General features: G+C 44.0%; 2 protein-coding genes across 2 annotated transcripts; both read left to right on the top strand.

Moving 5' to 3' along the window:
- Positions 1-399: 399 nt before the first annotated feature.
- Positions 400-14,224, top strand: LOC120707058 (transcriptional regulator ATRX homolog). Its single transcript, XM_039991829.1, has 11 exons — positions 400-982; positions 2,385-2,725; positions 3,448-3,522; positions 3,618-3,720; positions 8,340-8,428; positions 9,302-9,413; positions 9,719-9,772; positions 10,102-10,150; positions 11,027-11,127; positions 11,236-11,351; positions 13,548-14,224. The coding sequence occupies exons 1-11, from the start codon at positions 455-457 to the stop codon at positions 13,873-13,875; spliced, it is 1,896 nt and encodes a 631-aa protein (XP_039847763.1). The 5' UTR covers positions 400-454; the 3' UTR covers positions 13,876-14,224.
- A 1,940-nt stretch (positions 14,225-16,164) lies between these two features.
- LOC120707059 (transcription factor MYBS1-like) lies at positions 16,165-18,674 on the top strand. The gene is made up of 2 exons (XM_039991830.1): positions 16,165-17,613; positions 17,812-18,674. Exons 1-2 carry the CDS (start codon positions 17,189-17,191, stop codon positions 18,257-18,259), a joined length of 873 nt encoding a protein of 290 aa, XP_039847764.1. The 5' UTR covers positions 16,165-17,188; the 3' UTR covers positions 18,260-18,674.
- The last annotated feature ends 2,917 nt before the right edge of the window (positions 18,675-21,591 follow it).

A 21,591-nucleotide genomic window follows, 5' to 3' on the forward strand; every position in this document is an offset into this window, starting at 1 on the left:
TTCAATTTTTTTTCTTTTTTGGTTTAAATTCAAATGCTCGCAAAGGATACTAAATGAATGTTTGTATAACATGTTTTAGCCTAAATGAACCCTCCAACCCTCTTTTGTACTACTTTTACATTAATACAATATATAACATGTTTTATATTATATTTGTATACTTTTGTATGCACTTTTTTTTTAACTTCAAATGCTCGCAAAGTATACTAAATGAACGAATATTTGAAAAAAATTTGACACCATTAGATTCATCGTAACTTGAAGTATTTTTAGGAATTTTTTAAATTTTTTTCATTTTTTTGAATTCAAATTTGAAATTTGAATTTGGGCCGGTTTGAAACCGACCGGAACCGGTCCGGACCGTTTACCGCGATAACCGGACCGGTTCCGGTCGGGAAAAAAAATCCCTGCTGCTATCCCTGTCCCACACGACCAAGTACACGCATCGCCGGATATGGCCTCCCCGCCGGGCGCCTCACTCACCGCCGGGCTCAAACTCGCGCACCTTGCGCTCCCTCCCGGAATCCCAGCATCCCAGCCAAGAAGAGGAACGAGAAGGGAGAAAGAGATGGGAAGAGACGGGAAGGAGACCAGGCGCCGCAGCCGTAAAAGATCCCGCGACGCATCCCCCTCCTCGGACTCCGATACCTCCGATTCGCCTTCCTCCGCCTCCTCCCCGAGCAGCCGCCCCGAGCGCCGCAGCCGCAGCAGCAAGCGGAAGAGGTCCTCCTCCTCGTCGCACCGCCACCGCCACAGCCGCAAGAGCAGTGGCCGGTCGCGGAGTTCCCGCGACGAGGAGCGCAGGCGGCGGCGTCGGAGAAGGCGGGACGAGGAGCGTAGGCGGCGCGGGGGCGATGATGGCGGGTCCTCCGGCTCGGGGTCCGAGGGGGAGGAAGATAGGGCGGCGGCCGAGGAGGAGGCGCTGGAGATCGTCCGAGATATCCTCGGGGAATTCCCGGCCGTCGCCGGAGAGCTCCGTCAGGTAGGGTTTCTTATCATTTTTGTCTCTTTTTTTTATAATAAAATTGTGCAGAGACAGTTTACATTGTAGGATAGATGAGGGACCGTCGAAGGCTAGCCCTCCACAATTGAACTGCAAGAAAAATTAATTCATATTCAGCTACTCTGCCATAGCTAACCTACAATACTATCTGTAAGGATATGGTTTTTGATTATGTTCAGTTAGGGTGGGTTGGTTATTCTGTGTGAAAGCATGCATGTGCTATCAGGTGAAGGAGAATCAGATGTTTCACTCTAGGGGAATGGGAGAGATATGAGTCTGAACTGATTTCCGTTGGAAATATTGCCTCTCAATCCTCACCAGTAAACATACACAGAAGTTACACCCAGAACCAGAGCAAACTCACTAAACTCGGGCCCTCTCGAATGCACAAGCAAGCAGTGAGCACAACTCACTCTCTGCGGCGGAGCTAACTGCCTAACTCACGTAGATTACATGGAGTCTAGTACACAACTTTGATATGTTGATGCTATTATGTACATATGAACTCAACTACTACTGGTACTGTTTCAGGTAACTATATTATCTAGAGTTTGACAAAATTGCAGCTTGCTTATGAATGCACAAGCAAGATGTAATGAAAAACAACATCTTGGAGGTACCACTGGTACTGGTGAACTATGGAAGTAAACTTAATTCAAGTTTTTTAACTGTAAACTTAATCCATGTTAATTAACCTTTTTTCTCCTGAAATTATATGAGGGACAACATTCACTGTTGGAGTTATTTGAACTTTGTCCATTTCTATTAGCAGTCATCATGCTGAAAATCAACAACTGTGGCTTGTGGAGATATCTTTTGTCCTTGTGATAAATTTGCATGTCCAAGTTGCACATTTTTCTATCTTCCATCGAGCTGTATCTTTGAAAGTTCTAGCAACAATTGTATTTATACTACCCTTTTTAGGCATCTAATTGGTATAAAAAAGATTAAAGTTACATAATAGCATGATATGTAAGACCAATGTAAAATAGGTTATGTGAAATGATACTATTATTCTAGCAATAATCTTTACACTCTTTATTTTCTGTGGTGGCTTCATTTGTCAAAAATTATTGGGTTTTTAACTTCGGATATAATGTGAATAAAGCTACTTAACTCTGTTCAAGTTTTTAGGATTACATAATTACATTAAAAATAAAGCTACTGACATTATTCTAGCAACAATCTTTACACTCTTTATTTCCGTGGTGGCTTCATTTGTCCAAAAGTACGTTACTGCAGTGTGTTGTGCAGTAATATTATACCTTTTTCCTTTGGTCTGAATGTATTTAACTTGTGTTTCTGTCCCTCATGCACTTTCTGAGAGTAACTTTATGTTCTATGTCCCCAAGATTTCTCATGACATTTGCTTAACTTTCAGCTTCTCCAAATGATAGACAGTGGTGAAGGCATTGACATTTCTGGAATCTCCGACAAGCCATTGGTGAAGCGCTTGAAGAAGCTTTTCAGATCTCTGAGACTGAAAGAAAGTGCAACTGGGGCTTACTTGCTGCCCCCAAAAAATGTTCCTACACTTGATATTGTTGGACCATTATTATTAGCAAGTTCTAAACTTACAGGCGACAAAAATGGGAAGTCAGTATCACCTAATAGAGAAGAATTACCATCATCCAACTTTGATGTGCAAAATAAAGATAAAGATGATACTATGGCTGAAGAGCCGAAAATTGTTGGGGTGGAAGATGAACCTCCTAAAAGAAGGTAACACTTGTCTGTCACAAGTTATCTTGCTGCAAATTATTTCCATTCAATTTTCACTACATACCTGTTAATATGCTACAGGTATTCTTGGCTATGTACTTAGATTAATATATTGATTGGTATCAGGTTATCCCACAGCTTGCATATCTTCTCGATGCTGGTGTTCAAACACTATTAACTTAATAGTAACAAATAGCAAGATCATCTTTTAGTCAAAAACCATCTATGGTTGCCAGCCCCTTTTGTTTCAGACAGATAAATGACTAATTTATCATCCTTTATAATCAGTGCCTATAGGTTTTGATTGATGGTATATTGGCATTCCTGCAAGCAACAACGACAAATACTCATGTGGTAGCTTGATTTGTCATATTTCATTTTAGCACTAGAATGATGTCTCATGTCCATACCGTTGCCAATGATTATACGTATCAGTAAGTCCGTACAAAGGGCATTGAAGGCTTCATTTCCTTATAGGTATAGTGTGGTGGTGGCTATCAGTTCTTCGCTGCATGCAGTCAAGATGCCTCTGACTGTTGTCTTTTCTCTTGGCATAATAATTCTGAGTTACAATGTTTTTTATTAGTATGTTTGCCATTGTGATGCCTAATGTGGTGGAATGTTATTATGGAACACTCATTTCCTTCTCATATTGTTACCCTACACAATAAGATTCTTTTTTATCTGATTAAAACCCAATTTATTACCCAATATATGCGCAGGATAATTGGCCCTGCAATGCCATCTCGTGAGTTACTGGCTGCAGCAGCTGAAATGACAGAGGCTCTTAGGTGCCGGTAATGATTTGTTCTTTGCAGTCTGATATATTTAGCAGAGTTATGTGTTAACCAATGGTTTCTCACTGAGCATATCTTTAATGTTCCTTCTCTAGGGATGCTGAATTGGAAGCTGATGATGATTTGCTTATAGGGCCCCCACCACCTGCAGTAGTTGCAGAAGCTGCATCTGCAAATGAAGCTGAGCGATTTGAAGAGGTAAATTGTTACATTGTCAGTCATGATTTGTTTGTTTACTCTTGATAAGTTTGGAGCAATGCAGGACCAAGTACCTATAATTTTGAAGTCAAGTCAAATGTTTTCAAAATTGGGTCTAGATTACTTTTTGCTTCATCTTGTTGCATGCTTTTTCTGTGCACATATCTCAAGTCATCTTATTTGTAATTTTCCATGTTTTAAATCGCGGGCTATAGAATTTAGCGGAGGCAAGACTGAAACGCTATGGGCGCTATAGCGCCGCTATGGCATTTAGCATTTTTCAATAAAACATGCAAGATATGGCTCAAAATATTACTAATTTGAACAATTCCAGTAGATGTTTAACAAATACTTGTTCTGACTATTATTCCAGGCCATAAATCAAACTGCAAATAAGTAAATAAGTCATAGAGATGACAGAGTCAAAGAGAACATCACAAGTTCACAGAGAACATCACAAGTTCATGGACGACATCACAAGTTCACTGCCAGCTAGCAACATTTATTCTTGACTTCTTCACTGATCTAATCTGAATTAAAAGATATGGAATGTTCATCACTGGATGAATTTGATGGAGATGCCATGTCAATGGCATTGTCATCTTCTCCTTCAGAAGAAGAGGTGGCGGATGGCTCTTCATCTGGAATAGGGATCATCTTCTTTCTCTTCCTATTCCTAAGGTTCTGGTTACCTCTCTTCCTTTTGTTCTGTGACAGAGCTGTTGTTGATGTTCCTCCTTGTGATGATCCACCTTGAGCACCTTCAAGTTCTTCTCCTTCATTTGCATTTTCCTTTTGCACAATGCCTGTGATCCACTCATTGTCTTCATCTTCTACAACATCAGCAACAGCCATCTCAATGGGGTCCCTTGACTTGTCATCTCTCTTTTGTCTCAGTTTAGAATTGAATTTGACAAAGACAAGGTCCCTCATCCTCTCATGAAGGAGCTTATTGCGTCTCTTTGTGTGGATCTATAGACATAGGTGAGAAAAAAATAATTGCATCAGTGACTTAATGGTTATTGCAATGGCAATGCAGACTTGATTAAGAACAAAGGAGCTCACTTGCTCAAATATACTCCAGTTTCTCTCACATGCAGAGGACCTGCATGTCAAACTTAGAATTCTTGCAGCCAATTTCCTAAGGTTCGGTGAGCTAGTTCCATGATTCAGCCACCATTTAGCCTTATTACAAAAACAAAACAAACATAGGACAGATGGTAATTTAGTTGAAAAATCAGAGAAGATCAGTAGAACAATGAACAATAAATAAATGGTTGAAGCAAACAGACCTGGATCAAAGTTCTTATTTTTCCATTGCCTTTTGGCAATTTCCTTGCCAAATGTTCCTTCTCCATCTTGGTACTGCTGCAGCTCACTAATGATCTGGTCCTGAATATTAACATTATGCTCCAACTTTGTAATACATGTAATTAATCCTTCTCTGAATGACTCATCTAGCTCAATCTCCATCTTGTTTGGATAATAATAATGTGGGTTCAAGTAGTAGCCAGCCCTATGAAGAGGAGTCTTTAACTTGCTGTCCCATCTTTTGTCAATGATATCAAACACCTCCTTATACTTACTCTGGTCATTGCCAAACCTCTCTGAGATCTCATTCTTTGCTGCCAACAAATAGCCATATAAAAACCCCATGGCCGGTACATCACTATCCATTCTTCTCAACACATTAACCAATGGTTCAAAAAAATTGATAGCAATGTCAACTCCTTTCCAAAATGTGTCAGAGCGTACTAATTTGCTAGCTGCCTTCCCCTTCACCTTGTTCAGGTACCCCATGTCATTGAGTTCATCGGACCTAAAGAGCCTCATTAATTGTTTCTTGTTGTCCTGCAAACTCTTCAAGTTCAAGTAAAAAAACTCGGCCGGGTGGGGAAAGACCGCCCCACCGGTATTAAGCTAAGAACCCCGACTGAGAAAATCCCCGAACCCCAGCCCCGCCCTGACACTGGGAATCGCAACCCCTGGGAATTGCCTGGGCCATACACGGTCCTCAGGCCGACCTGGGCCGGCTCTTAACCAGTGCTTTGGCACACAGGACCGGCGAGAGGATTTTTTTAACCACAACCTGAAATTCGCTCCCATGGGGATTCGAACTCAGGACCTGTGGAGTGCCGCTCGAGTGTCTTAACCGCTAGGCTAAGCACCCTTTGGCTCTTCAAGTTCAAGTAGCAAGTAGCAAACCTTGTAATTCCACACCTAACCAAGTCTTTCCCAAGGAATTGCCTCATCAGGTCGAGAACCCTTGTATGTGCATAAAGAAACACAGTCAAAGACTTAGCTTTAGTAATGGTTTGATCAACTGATGGAAGCTTTCCAATATCTTCCAGCATAAGATCAAGACAATGGGCTGCACAACCATTCCAAAATATCGAGGGCCGCTTTGCTCTCAATAAACTAGATGCTGTCTCATTTACTCTTGCATTGTCAGTCACCACTTGAACAACATTTTTCTCTCCGATGTCTTCTATACACCCATCAACAAGTTCAAAGATGTACTTGCCATCTTTCCTCGCAGAAGAGCAGTCAACAGAATCAAGAAAGCAGACACCATATGCACTATGAACTACCAAATTCATCACCCCCCTACCTCTTTGGTCTGTCCAAGCATCTGTCATCACAGTACATCCATAGAGCTCCCAAGATTGTTGGTGTGGCTTGAATCCCTCTATCACCCTCTTCCTTTTCTGCAAGAACTTCCCACTCATCTCAAATGGACTAGGCCCTCTCAAGTTCCTTCCATAGTCGCCGATTGCTTCAAGCATAAGATCAAAACTTGGAAGTGTGACTGTATTGTGTGGAATGCCTGCTTCATAGAAGAACTGACAGATATACTCACACGCTCTGTCCCTCTTCTCTTCTCGTTTCTCAGTTGATAACTTTGACTGAACCTTCTCAGCAAGCCCTTTGCCCTTCCTTGCAGCTGCTACCTCTTCTGGAGTTAATTTGCAGTACTTCTCAATGGGACCACCTGAAGATCTACTTGTGCCTCTCACTTTCTTTAGTACAACAACAGCATTGCCACCATCATCACTTGCTTCTTCTCCTTCTGAATGGCTCAAGTCCACTATAGCCCTTTCATCCTCCACATCCTTAGCCTTCCTTTGCTTGGAATCAGTCATCTTTGTCAGCAACTTAATCATCTCTTCCTTAACATCAGATGGAACTTTCTGACATTTAGCAACATTAGACCTGGGCACCTTTCCAAGATGGTACTTGATGCGAGTAATCCCACCACTATAAGACTTGCCGCAATAGTCGCACTTCAGTGAATGTTTCTTGCTCGGATCTGGCATTGTGCAGTGATTCCAAGCAGGGTCTGCCGAATCAACATTTTGTGGATTTGTTTGTGCAGTGCTTGAGACATTCACTAGAGAGTAGAGAAGCAAAAATTCAGATTTATGAATGCAGATCGCACATTCATCACAATATTACAGGGAACAGAGTAGGTGAATCAGAAGCACTTGCCTGCTGAATTCGGTGGTATTGGTTGAGCATCAGACTGAGACATTGTTGCCGCCGGCCGGTGGTGCCGTGCAGCCGCGAGTTCGTCGGATCGATGCAACGCCAACAAGCAGTCGTCGCCTCCCTGGTCTCCGTCGCCGTCGCAGGCTCGCAGCCCTCGATTTTTCGTTGAATCAGGGAACAGAGAGGGGAATCGGGAGAGCTAGGGTTTCAGGCGAGTCTTTTATGCCAAGGCCAAACCGATATGGGCCGAATCCATCCCTAGAATTTAACTCTCCTTCACATTCAGCCCACGGACAACCTGATGATTTTAGCGTCGCTAAACGCTACGCTCCGCTACTCAAATTAGCGCCGATTTAGCGTGGAATAGCGCTCATAGCGGTAATATCGGCTATATATGGGATATCGTAGCGGCGCCGCTTTCCAGCCGCTATAGCGGCGCTAAATCGCCGCTATAGCCCGCTATTTAAATCATGGGTAATTTTGCATCAGTTCTGTATGTTAGGAGTACCCTGTCATTAAGTATATTGCCTTTGCTAATCCTTTCCATTACGTGCTAAAAACAGAATAGTAGAAAATTTCTGTCCTCAGCAACTTTTTGCTTTGTTTATTTTCCTTGCAACTTGCAATGAGCAGCTCTCAGCTACTTACGGGGTTAGTTGTTATTCTGGATAATATCAGATATATTTTAATATTTAGTACCTGGCTCAAACCATGCAGCAATATTTGTTAGTCAGTTTTCTTATAAATCTGATCAACATTCTAAACGGCCTTTAGGGCCTGTTGGTATTAGGATCAAACATTACCCTTGAACACTCCTTCGATGTTTAGAACGTGATCTTCCTTTATCCTAGTTTGTGCCTGCGGATTACATATGGTTATTATCTGAATCCTATTTTTCTCTCTCTGAGCATCCGTACAGAAAAGTGATTGTTATGCTTATAAGCAGTCAAGAAATACTTTGTATAATTCTTCTCTGCCTTTGGGCATCTGTTGTTGAATGCGAAACTTTCTATTTGGTTATTCTAGAAGCTGTTTCTTATAACTGCATGACATGGTGATTGCGACTATCTTTTTTTTTCAATGTGCTCAAGTCAATTTGTTGACCTTTCTTTTTGGTTGTTTGTTTGAAGGTTACTCGAATATTGGCTGCTGATACGAATTCACCATATGATGTTCTGGGGGTAAATTGGAAGATGTCAACTGATAACATGAAGAAAAGGTGGCGACTTGTATACTCTTCATTTTTCCAGTTGATACTAACATGCTTTTATGATAAAAATATTCTCTTCAAAATGGTTAAGTCGTCTAATTTTGTATTGGATTGGTATTTGTAGACAATCATATTGCGTGTCATAATGCAGACCAAGCTAAAATTTTAAAGCCTGTTGATAGATATGAGATACATGATATATTAAACTTATTAATTCTTGTCAGCACTATTTCAAAAAAATTGAACTATTGAAGACCAAATGAATTACTATGTTCAACTTAACAATATGGAAACAACGAAACAGTTGGAATCAAACATTTTATTCTATTGCTGTTCACTTCCAATTTATCTTCTCTACTGTTTTGACATCATAATAGTTTTAGCTAGGTGTTTGTCTGATGTAGATTAAAATTTTATCCTGACACAAACTTATCAAAATCTGTTGTGCTTCAAGGGTTTCTGAAACTGTTTTCTCATTGATTTCTATCAGTTATTCAAAAAAGTGTTAACTGCTGATTAAACAGCCGGTTTTGGAACAGTGGTATCTACGAACATGTTCATCTAATTATTCGTATTACCTCAATAATTTGGTGTGGTAACATAATTCATGATTAATAATGCCTTGAGGTGTTCATACAGTATTTATTCCGTAGGCTGTTGGGACTATAAAACAGAACTGAGTGTCATTGCATTAAGAAGGGTTGTTGGGACTATTTTTGACACAGATGACAAAAAATTGTTGCAGCATCTTTTCACTATTGTGCCCATGAAAATTGTGGCCCCATGTTAATAACAATGTTGAACACTTGTCACACAATGCCACATTAATTATGTTTATCTTTTTTCTGCTTGAGTGATAAATCCTCCTATCTTACACTGTAGGTATTGGAAGTTGTCTCTTTTAGTGCACCCAGACAAATGTCCTCATCCTTCAGCACAAGAGGTGTTTGTGAAACTGAACAATGCCTTCAAAGACTTACAAGACCCTGATAAGGTATATGAACTGGAAAATTCACTCCTTTCATAAGCTGAAACTAGGTTCATCATTCTGTCAAAGTTTCACGTACAGAATTTTGCCAAGTACCAAAATAACCTTTTATTTTGGTATTATGGAGAAAATGGTGCATTTATACTGTGGTAGCTAAATAAGATATTATTATGAGTAGAGTTCATCTTTGTGTGATGAAGCTTGCTTCTACTTGCATTTAGTTGATAATTCATGTCACACTTGTTGATTAATAAACTCCCCACCCCTTCTTCTAGCTTAAATTTTAGTTATTTGTATTTTTTTCTTTGCAGAGAGGTGCAATAGATGAGAAGATAAAGAAGAAAGAGGAGATGGAACAATTTGAGGTAAACTTCTGCTGTTCTGTACAATGTTTATTCAAGATTACTCCCTCCGTCCCGAAAAACAAGTCATTGTAGTGTTCAAAATTTGTCCCAGAAAACAACTCACTTTACCCTATTTAGAAAGTGCATGTGCATGTAAGAATCAACTACTGCCAAATATGGGTAATAAATAGGGGCAAACATGGTCATTTTAATCTATCCTAGAATTTTCCAGAATGACTTGTATTTTGGGATGGTTGGAGTACCTATCTGGCACCACTGCTCGCTGCATGATTAGTGATGCTAAAAAGATAAGTATTTTATGCTGATTATTGCATTCCTGTACTGTTTAGATTGAGCTCAAAGCAATGCGTGAGGCTGCCGAATGGAGACGATTACAAGGTAAGTTGTGATATTATATCTACAACAAATATTCCGAAAAATTAATTTAAACAAAATTTGATGCTATGTATTGTAGCAATGTAGCAAAAAAAAAAAAAGAAAGAGTTGGTTTTGCAAAACTTTCTACTGTGTAACATTCTAACAACTGCAACATATAGGGACGGACCATTTCACAAAATTACAACTTTGGACCCCATCTTACAAGTGGGGCCATGACCATTTTTTTAGTCGTGGTTCCTTGTTATTGAGGACCGAAGTAGTGTGGTTTTCTTGAAATAATCACTAGACAATGTAGTTCCTTGTTACATTGTTGCAAATAGTTGTAGTTTTGTGGAATTAACATGATGCTCTTTTTTCCAAATTTCAATCAACGTTTGGACTTTGAAGGGCAAAGGTCCAATTGCTTGCTATGAAGTCCTGGTCACGGTTCACTTTGGCAAACGACACACATATTATCAAATTAAGCAACATAATAATAAAAGTGACTTTAATCTCTAAATACATATTAGCTTCCAACTCAAATATTGTTGAATTGACCTTTGGCTTCTACACAAGCTTGTACTGTAAGATATTGATATTGCACATACTACCCTCTTATGCACATACTTTGATGATGTTTACTGTGGTACTGTAAACTTTAGATGTGCTACTTGGTAGTCCCTTGACTTGATACCTGCAGTTTGATAGCCTACAGTCCTGTGCAGTAATGTACTTTACCCACCATAGGATGTTGTAAACTCTTGTTTTTTATGAGGGTTCGCGCTTAGATCTAGTGACTTCTGATTTTGTGGATTAGTTTTGTTCAAATTTGACACAGCTGGTAATGGTAATCGTAAGGGGTAAATGTGATGACATATTGCATCTTTTTGCTTGCAGGTATATCACTTGCTGGTGATGAGGAACTTTTAGCAGGTCCTAAAGAGGCACAGGCACCTAAGAGAGATGAATGGATGACCACGTTGCCACCTGAGAGAAAAGTAAATGATAAAAATAATAACTTGTTCAATTGTTTTACAATTCACCAATGTATGTTTACTTTATGTGTTTATCTTACATGTATAAACAAATTATTTTTCTTCACACAGGCAGGAGTGCCAATGCACTCTACTACATCATTTAGTATGAATGGTAAAGAAGGACGAGGAGACACAAGTGTCTGGACTGATACTCCGCTTGATAGAGCACAGAAAGCACAACAAAGGTCAGTATTATGATAGTATTTAGTTCTGACTATGATCGCTTGTTTGACATTCTTCATACCTGCTAGTGCGTTGGAATTAATTGTCATCTTGTGCATAGTACAGGACAAAAGAACCCATATAGCATAGTTTGATTTGTGTGTTGCAACCAATATGTAGAACCACCACAAAAAGTAATATTCAAATTCTTAAGTCTGGGTGCTGCAAAAAAGATAAATCAATGAGAGATGCTTTTACACCATATAGAAGTTGTCTAAATCTCGTTTAGAAGTGATGAAAAATTGCAAACTACCAGGCAAATTAATGCAGTAAATATGTAATGGGTGCTTATTTGGGTGTGTTGGACTTGCATGACTGTACGCAAGCACGATGCGAAAATAGTGGCTTTGCTGGTTGCAGTTTCTGAACAAGCTGTGTAGGCTGGCACTTTTTGGACTGGTTCATCCTCTGGAACTAGGTAAAGTGTTGTTGGAAATTTGAACTATGAAGAGTTTTCCCCTGGCGGCTAACACCAGGCACGCACGTTACAAGCTCATGTGGAACATTGTTTTGTATAGATAATTATCTCACACACAATTATTGCACATTGTTGTGTCGGTATACATGCTAGTTCTTCTAGGATACTCCCAATGGAGTTTCATTTCCATGTCAGGATTTGTGATGTTGTGGAAAGAAATAATGAAGAGAGAAAAGACGGATTTCATCTTGATGAGACCACATGGGCACTGTTTCCAACACATTTACCCTCTTGCATGTGTTATCTATGAAACAACAAAATTAAAAAATACATTATAGTGCACCATTTCAACCATCAACCAAATACATGTACGCTTGAGAGGTAGAAAGAATAGCAATTCCCATTCTGCCCAAAACCTTAGGAATTCCTTGATAGTTGACATAAATTCGTAAGCCAGGTCGGCTGATACGCTTTAAAAAGGTTCTAGTTCTATATATTCCCTTTCTAGTCTTTCTCTTTTGATGTCGCAAAATTGAAACCAAGAAATATCTGTTATTTTCCTGATGTTTCCGAACACTTTCAATAAAACCCTCTCTTAGACATATTTTAACAATGTTTTCGGTAATGTTTGTGGATACTACTCGAATAGTTCCTTTTTTATTCATGTCTGTGTTTCTTAGTTTCGTATAGAGGTTAGTAAATCAGCAATAGTGCTTATGTGGCATTCTTGGAAACACAAAATGAAGCCTCCCATTATGATTGGCCTAAATTCTAGAAAAATAATTTAATAACGAGTCATGAGATGCATCGATCTGAGTAAAGAAATTGAATCATCCTTTTTGTAAAGCAAAAATTTATTTGATCATTGTAACCGAGTAAGCAAGGTTGAAAATTTAAAATTTTGTATGTGTTATATCCCATTTGTATACCATGTTACATATAGTTTGAACCAATAACCACATTAGAATGTGCATATGGTTCTAAGTTCTAACTTATTACCATGCTTTTTGATGGACTATGGATAAAAGCCCCCACCCCTCCCACTATAACACCTGGGTTTTATGGTCGGGTTGGCTAGGTGGGGCGCGCTAACATGGTACCAGAGCTGAGGTCCCGGGTTCGAACCCACCCGGCCACGCATTTCCGCTGCGCGATTTCCCCTGCGCCTCTCGTGTGTTGAGACCTGCTGCGGGCTACGCCGGGCACTAGAACCTGCTGCGGGCTATGCCGGGCTCGCACGCCGTAGGGAGAATGATGGACTATGGATAAAAGCCCCCACCCCTCCCACTATAACACCTGGGTTTTATGGTCGGGTTGGCTAGGTGGGGCGCGCTAACACTTTTAGTTGTAAACTCATCGATGGCTTGCAACTTATAGAAATTTAAGGGCATGGATAATGAGATAATGTATTTTGCTCTTACTCTTAGTAAGATGAAAATGTAATGGCATGGATACTTGGATGTCACAAACTTGATGTAAACCAGATATGATTGCCATCTGTTTTACGCAGCTAACTAATTAAACCCTAGGAAGCTTGGAAATCATGTTTTGATGTGCCATACCAAGAGTTGGCTGGCATACAACATGGAAGCCTGGTAACTTCTATAATTAAGTCATTTGTTTCCTTTGCTATTAAGGCACTATATTGCTGACATTTCCATTTTTTTGAAGTTATTACTTATCGGCCTCATTACTTCTTTATATATGTACATGGGCTAATGGATTACTCTTTCTGATGCAGCTATTTAGAAGCCTACAATAAAACAAAGGCGATTGCAGAAGGAGATGACGTAAAGAGCAAAAACCCGGATGCCTCAATCGTAGATAAATATAATACCTCCAAAAGATCAGTGTCTCTTGTGCAGAAGCACCGAGAAAGCAAAAAGGAGAAAAAGAAACAAAAGCAACACGAGAAAGAAGAATGGGAGGGAAACCACCCTTGGAAGCCATGGGACCGTGAGAAGGATCTCTCCGCTGGGAGGCAAAAGGTTGCGTTAGATCCGGAGAACATGTCACAAGGACTGTCTTCCCGTTTCTCATCTGGGGCAGTGCAGAGGAACTTCCTGTGAGCATTGCTGGATATGTTATTTGTGTCCTTGTCATGAGCTGCCAAAAATGCTAGAGAGATAAAACCGTTAGACAGGATAGGTTATAAGGGAAACGATGCGGTAAGTTGGTAAAATGAGTAGTTCTGGATTTGTTTAGAACTGTATATTAACTCTTCCAGAGGTCTTCAGATTATTATAGTAAACATTATAGAAATCTATATTCACAATGAGAACAAGCAATCAATTAATCACATTGTTTTGCTAGAATTGTCAGTATTCTTTGTAGCTAAGAATACTCCAGATCGCATTGTCTCACATTAAGATGAGTATACTCTGAACTGGTCTGGAACTTTAGTAAGAAGTTTATTCATGTCTTTTGTACTCGATAGGAGTTGTCTCGGTACCTTATGTCTTAGATAGTCTATGTACGTGTGTCAACCGTGACATGCTGATGCCTGTGCCGCCATAGCAACCCTAACCAGTTCTTGTGAGCTAACGAGCTCAGAACGAGCCACTTGCAAGCTGTTCAATTAACTTGTTAGGCTGGATAAATCTATAGTAAACATTAAACTATTGTTTGTTGGAAGACCATGCCGATGATAATATTGAACATCAATTCCTTCTGGTTACAAATATATCCCCTTTGATTTTCCTTACAACGAACTACTTCGCTACCAAAGTTCAGGTCTTATTTGTTCGTGCCCAGTAATGTAGAGGCGGGAGGAGCCCGGAGAACATAGGTTTTTTTTTAATTTTTTATTTCTTTTTTGAGAACTTGTTTGGGCAAACATTTTATCAAGAAGAAGCAAAAGTTTAAACACAACCGACAAATCTAAGAACAACTGTGGGAGTTTTTTTGAATTTTAAGAATCTATGATTTAATGTGGTCGTAGCAGCATCACTACATATGAAGGGTAACATAGCAAAGTCCTTGGAAGTTTATAAACTAAAACAACGACTGGGTATTGATAGTCCGTTGTAACTTGTGAGATCTAGGATCTTTGTCAAGGGAGAATGGAAGATCAAGAAGTTCAGTAGATTCATTCCTCCAGGGCTTGATGTAACAAATTCTTAATGCATAATCTTTAATATAAGAATTAAGTACCCATATACTTGCTTTCACTTTTATTAATATATCGCACGGGGCTTTTCTGAAGAAAAAAGGATTTAAATTCATTTCTGTTTTTTCGGATTATACAGGGATGATAAAGTTTCAGACGAAAAAACCGGGAGTCCTTTTGTGTCAATCGTAGCTAGTCGCTCGGTGTAGCGAAAGGAAACCGAACGAAAGAAAAAAACATCGCAATATGTGGACAGCAGATCAAAGAAGTCGTCGAAGCTGGATTGGGATGTTCGCCGGGCCACAAAGTCACTCCTTCACCGCCAGTCACAGAGTCGATCAGAGCAGCAACGCGGGCAGTATAAAACAGTAAACGGGCTAGCTAGCTCCCCCGTTGCCTGGGCGCAGAGAAGAGACTATTTTTACCGGGCGCGGGCGGCTGGTGGCTGCTGCCTGCTGGGGCTGGCCGAAAGGGCGGCCGGCCGGCCAGGCGGGTTCACGTCGGGATCGGAGAGCGACGCGGCGCGAGGTGTGGGGCCGGCGGTGGATCGGCCTGGGCCTGGCAACCAGACGCAAGCGTCCAAAAAGGGAGGGCCTGAGGGGCCAATCATGGCGCGCGCCTGCGGATTGCGCGCCCTCGCCGAATGAGAAATGGAGAATCGCCCACGTTTGCCGCCACCCCGCCCGCCATCCACCAATACCAACCTGCTAGTCCGCTACTACCCATCCTCCTCTCTCCAATCATATATACTCCATGCATAGGTGTGTGTGCCATTGCGTTCCTAACATACGGTTCTCTTTGCTGTTTTCGCTAGAGAAATCAGTATGAATTTGATTCTTCATCTTGGTTGACACTTCTTTTATGGAAATCTTGGTTGACACTTTAAAAATTCAAATAAGCTAGCTGTTGAAATCTACTCCCTTTGTTCCAAATTATAGGTTGTTTTGACAATTTTGGATACATAGTTTTTATTATGTATCTAGACATATTCTGTATAAAGATGCATAGCAAAATTATACACACATGAATACTAAAATAATCTATAATTTGAAATGGAGGGAGTAGCGATTAGTATGAATTTGATTCTTCCCCTTGCGATGTTGGCAAACAGTTTAAACTCTGGAAATATCTCTCTGTTTAAACTCTCAGCAGTCCAACTAATGATGGGCGGCATGACATTGCCATATTTGTCCGCGAACAACACGGTTCCGGAGTCCAAATCAAGCGCTCAGCATGCCAAGGAATCTTGCGCCAGTGGACCTTTCACCTTCAGTCCCAGTGGAGAGCGAGCAGAGAGAGGACGGAGGCGAAGCTGTCAGCGTATCCAGGCCCAAATCCCAGCGCCTCACACAGCGCAGATGACCCCAAAGGGAGGGCCTTGGAGCCGCTTGCTTCCTAAGTTCCTATTCAGACAATGATCATTTGATTCCCTCCTCTCTTTCTCCCTCGCCCCTTTTCTTTTCCAAGGTACCGGCACACCCAACAACGGGTGACAGGGACGCCGGACTGGAACCTTGCGTCTGTATCCCTCTCAAAGTGCCTTTGCTGATGCTGGTGTCGTCTTTTTTAAAAAAAAAAATTCTTACTACTGTATTTTCCATTATTGTTTGCTTATTTTTTTAGGCCATTTAGGGCTGTCGGTGATGCTCGCTGTTGATTTCATTTTCATTATATTTTGCAGTTCATAGGATGGAGTGGCAGTGACATTTTCTCTTATGATAGCTAAGCAATCCGACTGCCCACGTTACATGCTCTATAATTTTCTTTATATTTGCACATCGTGAGATGATCAAGTGGATGAAGACTGAAATATTAAGCAAAGGACACCGTGCACAATTTCTTATATCTTTAAACCTCAAGAATAATTTTTTAAACACAATAAAGGCCAAAGCAGCTTTCTTCAGGATTTGGAACAAAGCTGTGCTTTTCTTTTGTGCTCCTAAAAGCATGAATTTCTCCTCTGTCTGAAAGAACGGAAAAGTATACTTTTCTTTTGGGCCCGAAATTCACAAGATAAAAATGATTTTGACGGCCATCTTTGCCCCTAAACCCAGCCGAAAAACGATTACTAACCACCAGTATATATCCCTACACGCAGCACCACCATTGTGGATAAGGCTCTGTCCGTGCGCTAGTTAATTACTACTACTAATCGTACCGCGCCGCCGGCCGCCGCCGCCGCAAACGTACGCCGCTCCGCCACTACCACGGTACCACCACAGCCATATCATCGCAGGAGCACGCGCGCCACGCGGCGAACCAGACGTCCCACGATGACCAATCTGGCAACGACCGCGGCGGCGTGGACCAGGGAGGAGGACAAGGCGTTCGAGAACGCGGTCGCGGCCACCGCGGCGCCGCCCGGGGACGGGCCGCCTGACGACGGCTGGTTCACGGCGCTCGCCGCGAGCGTGCCGGCGCGGACGGCGGAGGAGGTGCGGCGGCACTACGAGGCGCTGTTGGAGGACGTGGCCTCCATAGAGGCCGGCCGCGTCCCGCTCCCGCGCTACGCCGGGGAGGAGTCCGCCGCCGCGGCGCCCGACAGCGCCGCCGGTGCTGCGTCCACGCCGAAGGACGGCGGCGGCGGAGGGGGGCACCGGCGCGAGGAGCGGAAGAGCGGCGTCGACGTGGGGAAGAGCTGCTCCAAGGCGGAGCAGGAGCGGCGCAAGGGCATCCCGTGGACGGAGGAAGAGCACAGGTTCGTAGAGAATCTCTTGGAGTTCTTGAATTCGAAGCTTGCATCTTTTGTGTCATCTCTGGATATGGAAGCACAGAGCAGACTCAATGATTCGCACAAAATGATTCCAATTCCAATCGTAACTAGCACATGCTGATGCTGGCGACGTTCTTGCGTTCATGGCTGCTAATTTGGACTCGTAATGATGCGGTGGCGCAGGTTATTCTTGCTGGGGCTGGACAAGTTCGGCAAGGGCGACTGGCGGAGCATCTCGCGCAATTTCGTCATGTCGCGGACGCCGACGCAGGTGGCGAGCCACGCGCAGAAGTACTTCATCCGCCTCAACTCCATGAACCGCGACCGGCGCCGCTCAAGCATTCACGACATCACCAGCGTCACCGCGGGCGAGGTCGCGGCGGCCGGCGCCCCGATCACGGGCGGCCCCGCCGCCGCAGGCGCGATGCCGATGGGGCCAGCAGGCATGAAGCACCACCACCCGCCGGGGCCGCCGATGGGCATGTACGGGCACGCGCCCATGGGCCACCCCGTCGCCGGCCACATGGTGGCGCCCGCGGCCGTCGGCACGCCCGTCATGTTCCCGCCGGGTCACTCGCCATACGTCGTGCCGGTGGGCTACCCGGCGCCACCGGCCAAGATGCACCAATGATCCCGGCCCTTACCTGCACGATCTCGATGCACTTCTTCTTGCTCATGCTTTTGCACATCTGCAAAGCTGCAATTGTTTGCCTTTGTTCTTTCTTGATTTCTGTTCATCTTGTGTAGCCAAAGCCATCCACCCATCCTTCCCTGATCTCCCATTGATGTAACATAGATGACTTGAGAGAGTGCAGGGTAGGCAGGCGAATAATAAGTATCTGCTGACTGTTGCAAGAGCTACTTATAATCACACCCAGGGAGGCTCCAGAAACGTGTAATTAGCATTTAGCAGCAGCCTTCCAGGGTGCATTGGTCTATCATTTGTGCAGAGTTGGGGATTGATGGATTCCATTTAGTGGATGTAAATTGATTGCATATATCTCATTTGTGCAGAAAGATATATTGATCGCCACATTACATTTACCTTTTTCCCTTCTTGAGCATCTCAAGTTCCCTTCAGCCGCCACTGTTTACAAACAGTGTTTGAGTTTGAGATTGAACTCGTGTGGTTTCAGTTTCACTGATGATATGTTTTGACACTCAGTTGAGATGGATTAAATGTTCCTTTTCTTTTTTTGAAACCTTCTCTTATCATTCTGGAGTAGAAGGCATACTATGACAAGATTCACTTGTATGTGTTTGTGTTGAAGTTCACCAAAAATGGTGGCCGTGTTCTAACAACGTAATCAACTAACCGAATTGAAACGTTTGCGTTTTTTAAGACATCAGTACATCTAGTTTTTTTTTTAAACTAAAAAGGCAGGAGAGCTGCCAATTATATTAAAAAGAATGAACAACGTCCAAACTGGGCACACCAAACAACGAACAAATACGACACTGGTTGGTTGGATTGGGACATCAACACGGCCACACAACTCCACTCAAGCTCTACTCTATAAAACCACCGCTCCACTCGATGACGGGAGCAAAACCGAAGCACCACCACAGCCCACACTCTTGTAGTCGTCGAAACCTCGGGCGTGAACCAAGAGGGCCACCGCCATGCAGGAGCCTTCGCCGCGATGCCGCTGCAACATCACTCTACACCCGGCGGGGTGAAAAACACCAGATCCAGGCCACTCGCAGGCTACCTTGCAGGCGCCACCACGACAACACAATGCGTGGGGGGCCTCGCCGCATCTATCGTTGGACTTCACCTCTCTCTCGTCGCCTCGAGGAAAACACTGTGCACGAAGGCCTTGCCACGCCCCCCACAGTACTCCATGCTCTGGATCCATTTCTTATCTCACCGTTGGGGTGGAGAGCAAAGATGCCTTGCTCCCTATGAGCTCTAGCAAACAGCCAAGCCATCGCCACAAGTCGACTTCGCCTCGTTGCTTCACCGTCGCACCTAGCGACCGCCGCCAAAGCAGCGGGCCAAGGAAGTCGCTTGTGCCATCTTCTGACATTGTGCCGTACCAGGTGGCCCCAGCCAAGTTGAGCAACCGCCACAATCTGCTGCAAGTCTAGTCATCCCACAATGCCGGTGACGCAAGCACCATCCTTTGATGCAGTCCCATGACGCACGGACCATTGCCAAGCAACACTAGCCGCCGCGGTCTGCTGCAAGTAGCCAACCGGCAACTATGTGACAACCTCTAGCCGCCACCAAGACCATGATCGCCTCCGTGCAGGCTCAGCAACACCTTTCCAGCTTGCCACGCGATGGAATTATCGTCACTGGCTGAAGCCGCCATGGACAATGGATCAGCAGCACCACAAACTGAGCTGGGTCTCTAGAGACAATGCCTCCAAGGAGGGCACGATGCCAAAAGCGCCACCATCGCTCGTCCAAGATTTGCATAGGGTTTTGACCCAAAGAACCCCGTGCAACAATGTTGTAGCTCCTAAATGACGCCCTTAATAAGGAAAACGACATACAAGGACACTGCTGCCATCCCACCAGCAAGGACGCCGGCAAGGGCTTTCGCCTGGAGCATCCAACCCCATGCTATATGCGCACGATGTGACATTCCGCAGCACAGCTACGGCGGCCCTTCCGGGGAAACACCGCCTCCATGCCTATATGTCCATGCCGCTATAGCTCCACCTTCACTTTGCACGCCGCCAACTGTGCGAGCACATGACTGCCACTCCTCGCAAGTGGCCACCGCCGCAGTATCCTCGAGCCACCGCCGTGCTGAGAGGAGCCGCGTGGGCACGGTGCGATGAGTGCCACCCACGCCACTGCCCACACAGGCATGCCCACACCCCCCCGGCGCGCGCGCAGTCAAACCCTTCACGCGACGGACCTCACCAGTGCAATCCTGCGCCTTGCTGGTCTGTCTACACGGCCTCGCGCTGCGCCGTGCCGACCACGGACCCTGGACCTCCGCTCTGCTCCGCCGATGGGGCCCATTCCATCGCTAGACATTGCACGCGCGCTCCTTGGATGCGCTGCCCAGACATATCGACAGAGGCCCTCCAAGTCGGCCCACCAACCGCTGCCGCTTGCCCAGCCGCCATCCCGAACGCTGAATGCCGCTGCATGAGATCCACAAAACCGCGCCGCCAAAGGCCACCTCATCAGCCGCGTGTGCAAGCCCGATTGCCACCCCGCTCGCGGCGGGTCTGGCAAGATGCCATCTCCGTACGCAGCCGTAGCCACTGCCCGCCGACGCGCAATGTTGCTGAGTCCGTCACCGTGCCCCGTGCCCACCCATATCCAGAGCACACAGCAGGCCTAGGGCAAAAAAAAAAGTTCCCACTGCCGCCATCCCAAGGGCCGCGCGGGTGTTGGTGGTCCTTAGTGCCATGTGCCCACCCAGATCCAGAGCACGCAGCAGGTCCAGGGCAAAACGTTTCCCGCCACCGCCATCCCAGGGGTCGCGTGGGTGTTGGCAGTCCTTAGCCTAACAGAATAAATACGCAAGTATACGGATACCGATGTAGCTTTCACCTTGTAGTATTCTATCGAATCTACAAGGAATGAGAAGTATACTTGTAGTGACTCTTGTTTATTCAGGGGATATGACAGAGTGAAGTGGTCCACATAATATAGGTAGAGGTGGTATAACATTGTCTTGCTAACTACTCCTATCAAAAATACTTGACTTAATTCTCTAGTTGCTTCGGCGGCTGGAAGATGAAGGACTTCAGAAAGGGGGTGAGAGGGGAGCCCAACGACAACCTGCAACTACTGCTATGAAAATAACCGAACATGGTGGACTACGAAGGACGGATATGGCTGTCACCACCTGCCGCCTACCACTACGGTTCCGTGGGGTGGAACACAACCCAAGTTAACTATTCAGCTTAGCTTAGGCACTGTACCTACGCTATCAAGTTACTGACTTTCACCTCGCGCTAAGGATAGAAGAAACCCCAAATGGATAGAACTTG

The sequence above is a fragment of the Panicum virgatum genome, chromosome 5K (genome assembly GCF_016808335.1).
Source record: "Panicum virgatum strain AP13 chromosome 5K, P.virgatum_v5, whole genome shotgun sequence".
NCBI lineage: Eukaryota > Viridiplantae > Streptophyta > Magnoliopsida > Poales > Poaceae > Panicum > Panicum virgatum.

Coding starts and splice junctions, on each gene's coding strand:
- LOC120707058 (XM_039991829.1), top strand. CDS start 455: ATGGCCTCCCCGCCGGGCGCCTCACTCACCGCCGGGCTCAAACTCGCG. Junction 2,726..3,447: donor GATGAACCTCCTAAAAGAAG/GTAACACTTGTC, acceptor ATATATGCGCAG/GATAATTGGCCCTGCAATGC. Junction 3,523..3,617: donor ACAGAGGCTCTTAGGTGCCG/GTAATGATTTGT, acceptor TTCCTTCTCTAG/GGATGCTGAATTGGAAGCTG.
- LOC120707059 (XM_039991830.1), top strand. CDS start 17,189: ATGACCAATCTGGCAACGACCGCGGCGGCGTGGACCAGGGAGGAGGAC. Junction 17,614..17,811: donor TGGACGGAGGAAGAGCACAG/GTTCGTAGAGAA, acceptor GCGGTGGCGCAG/GTTATTCTTGCTGGGGCTGG.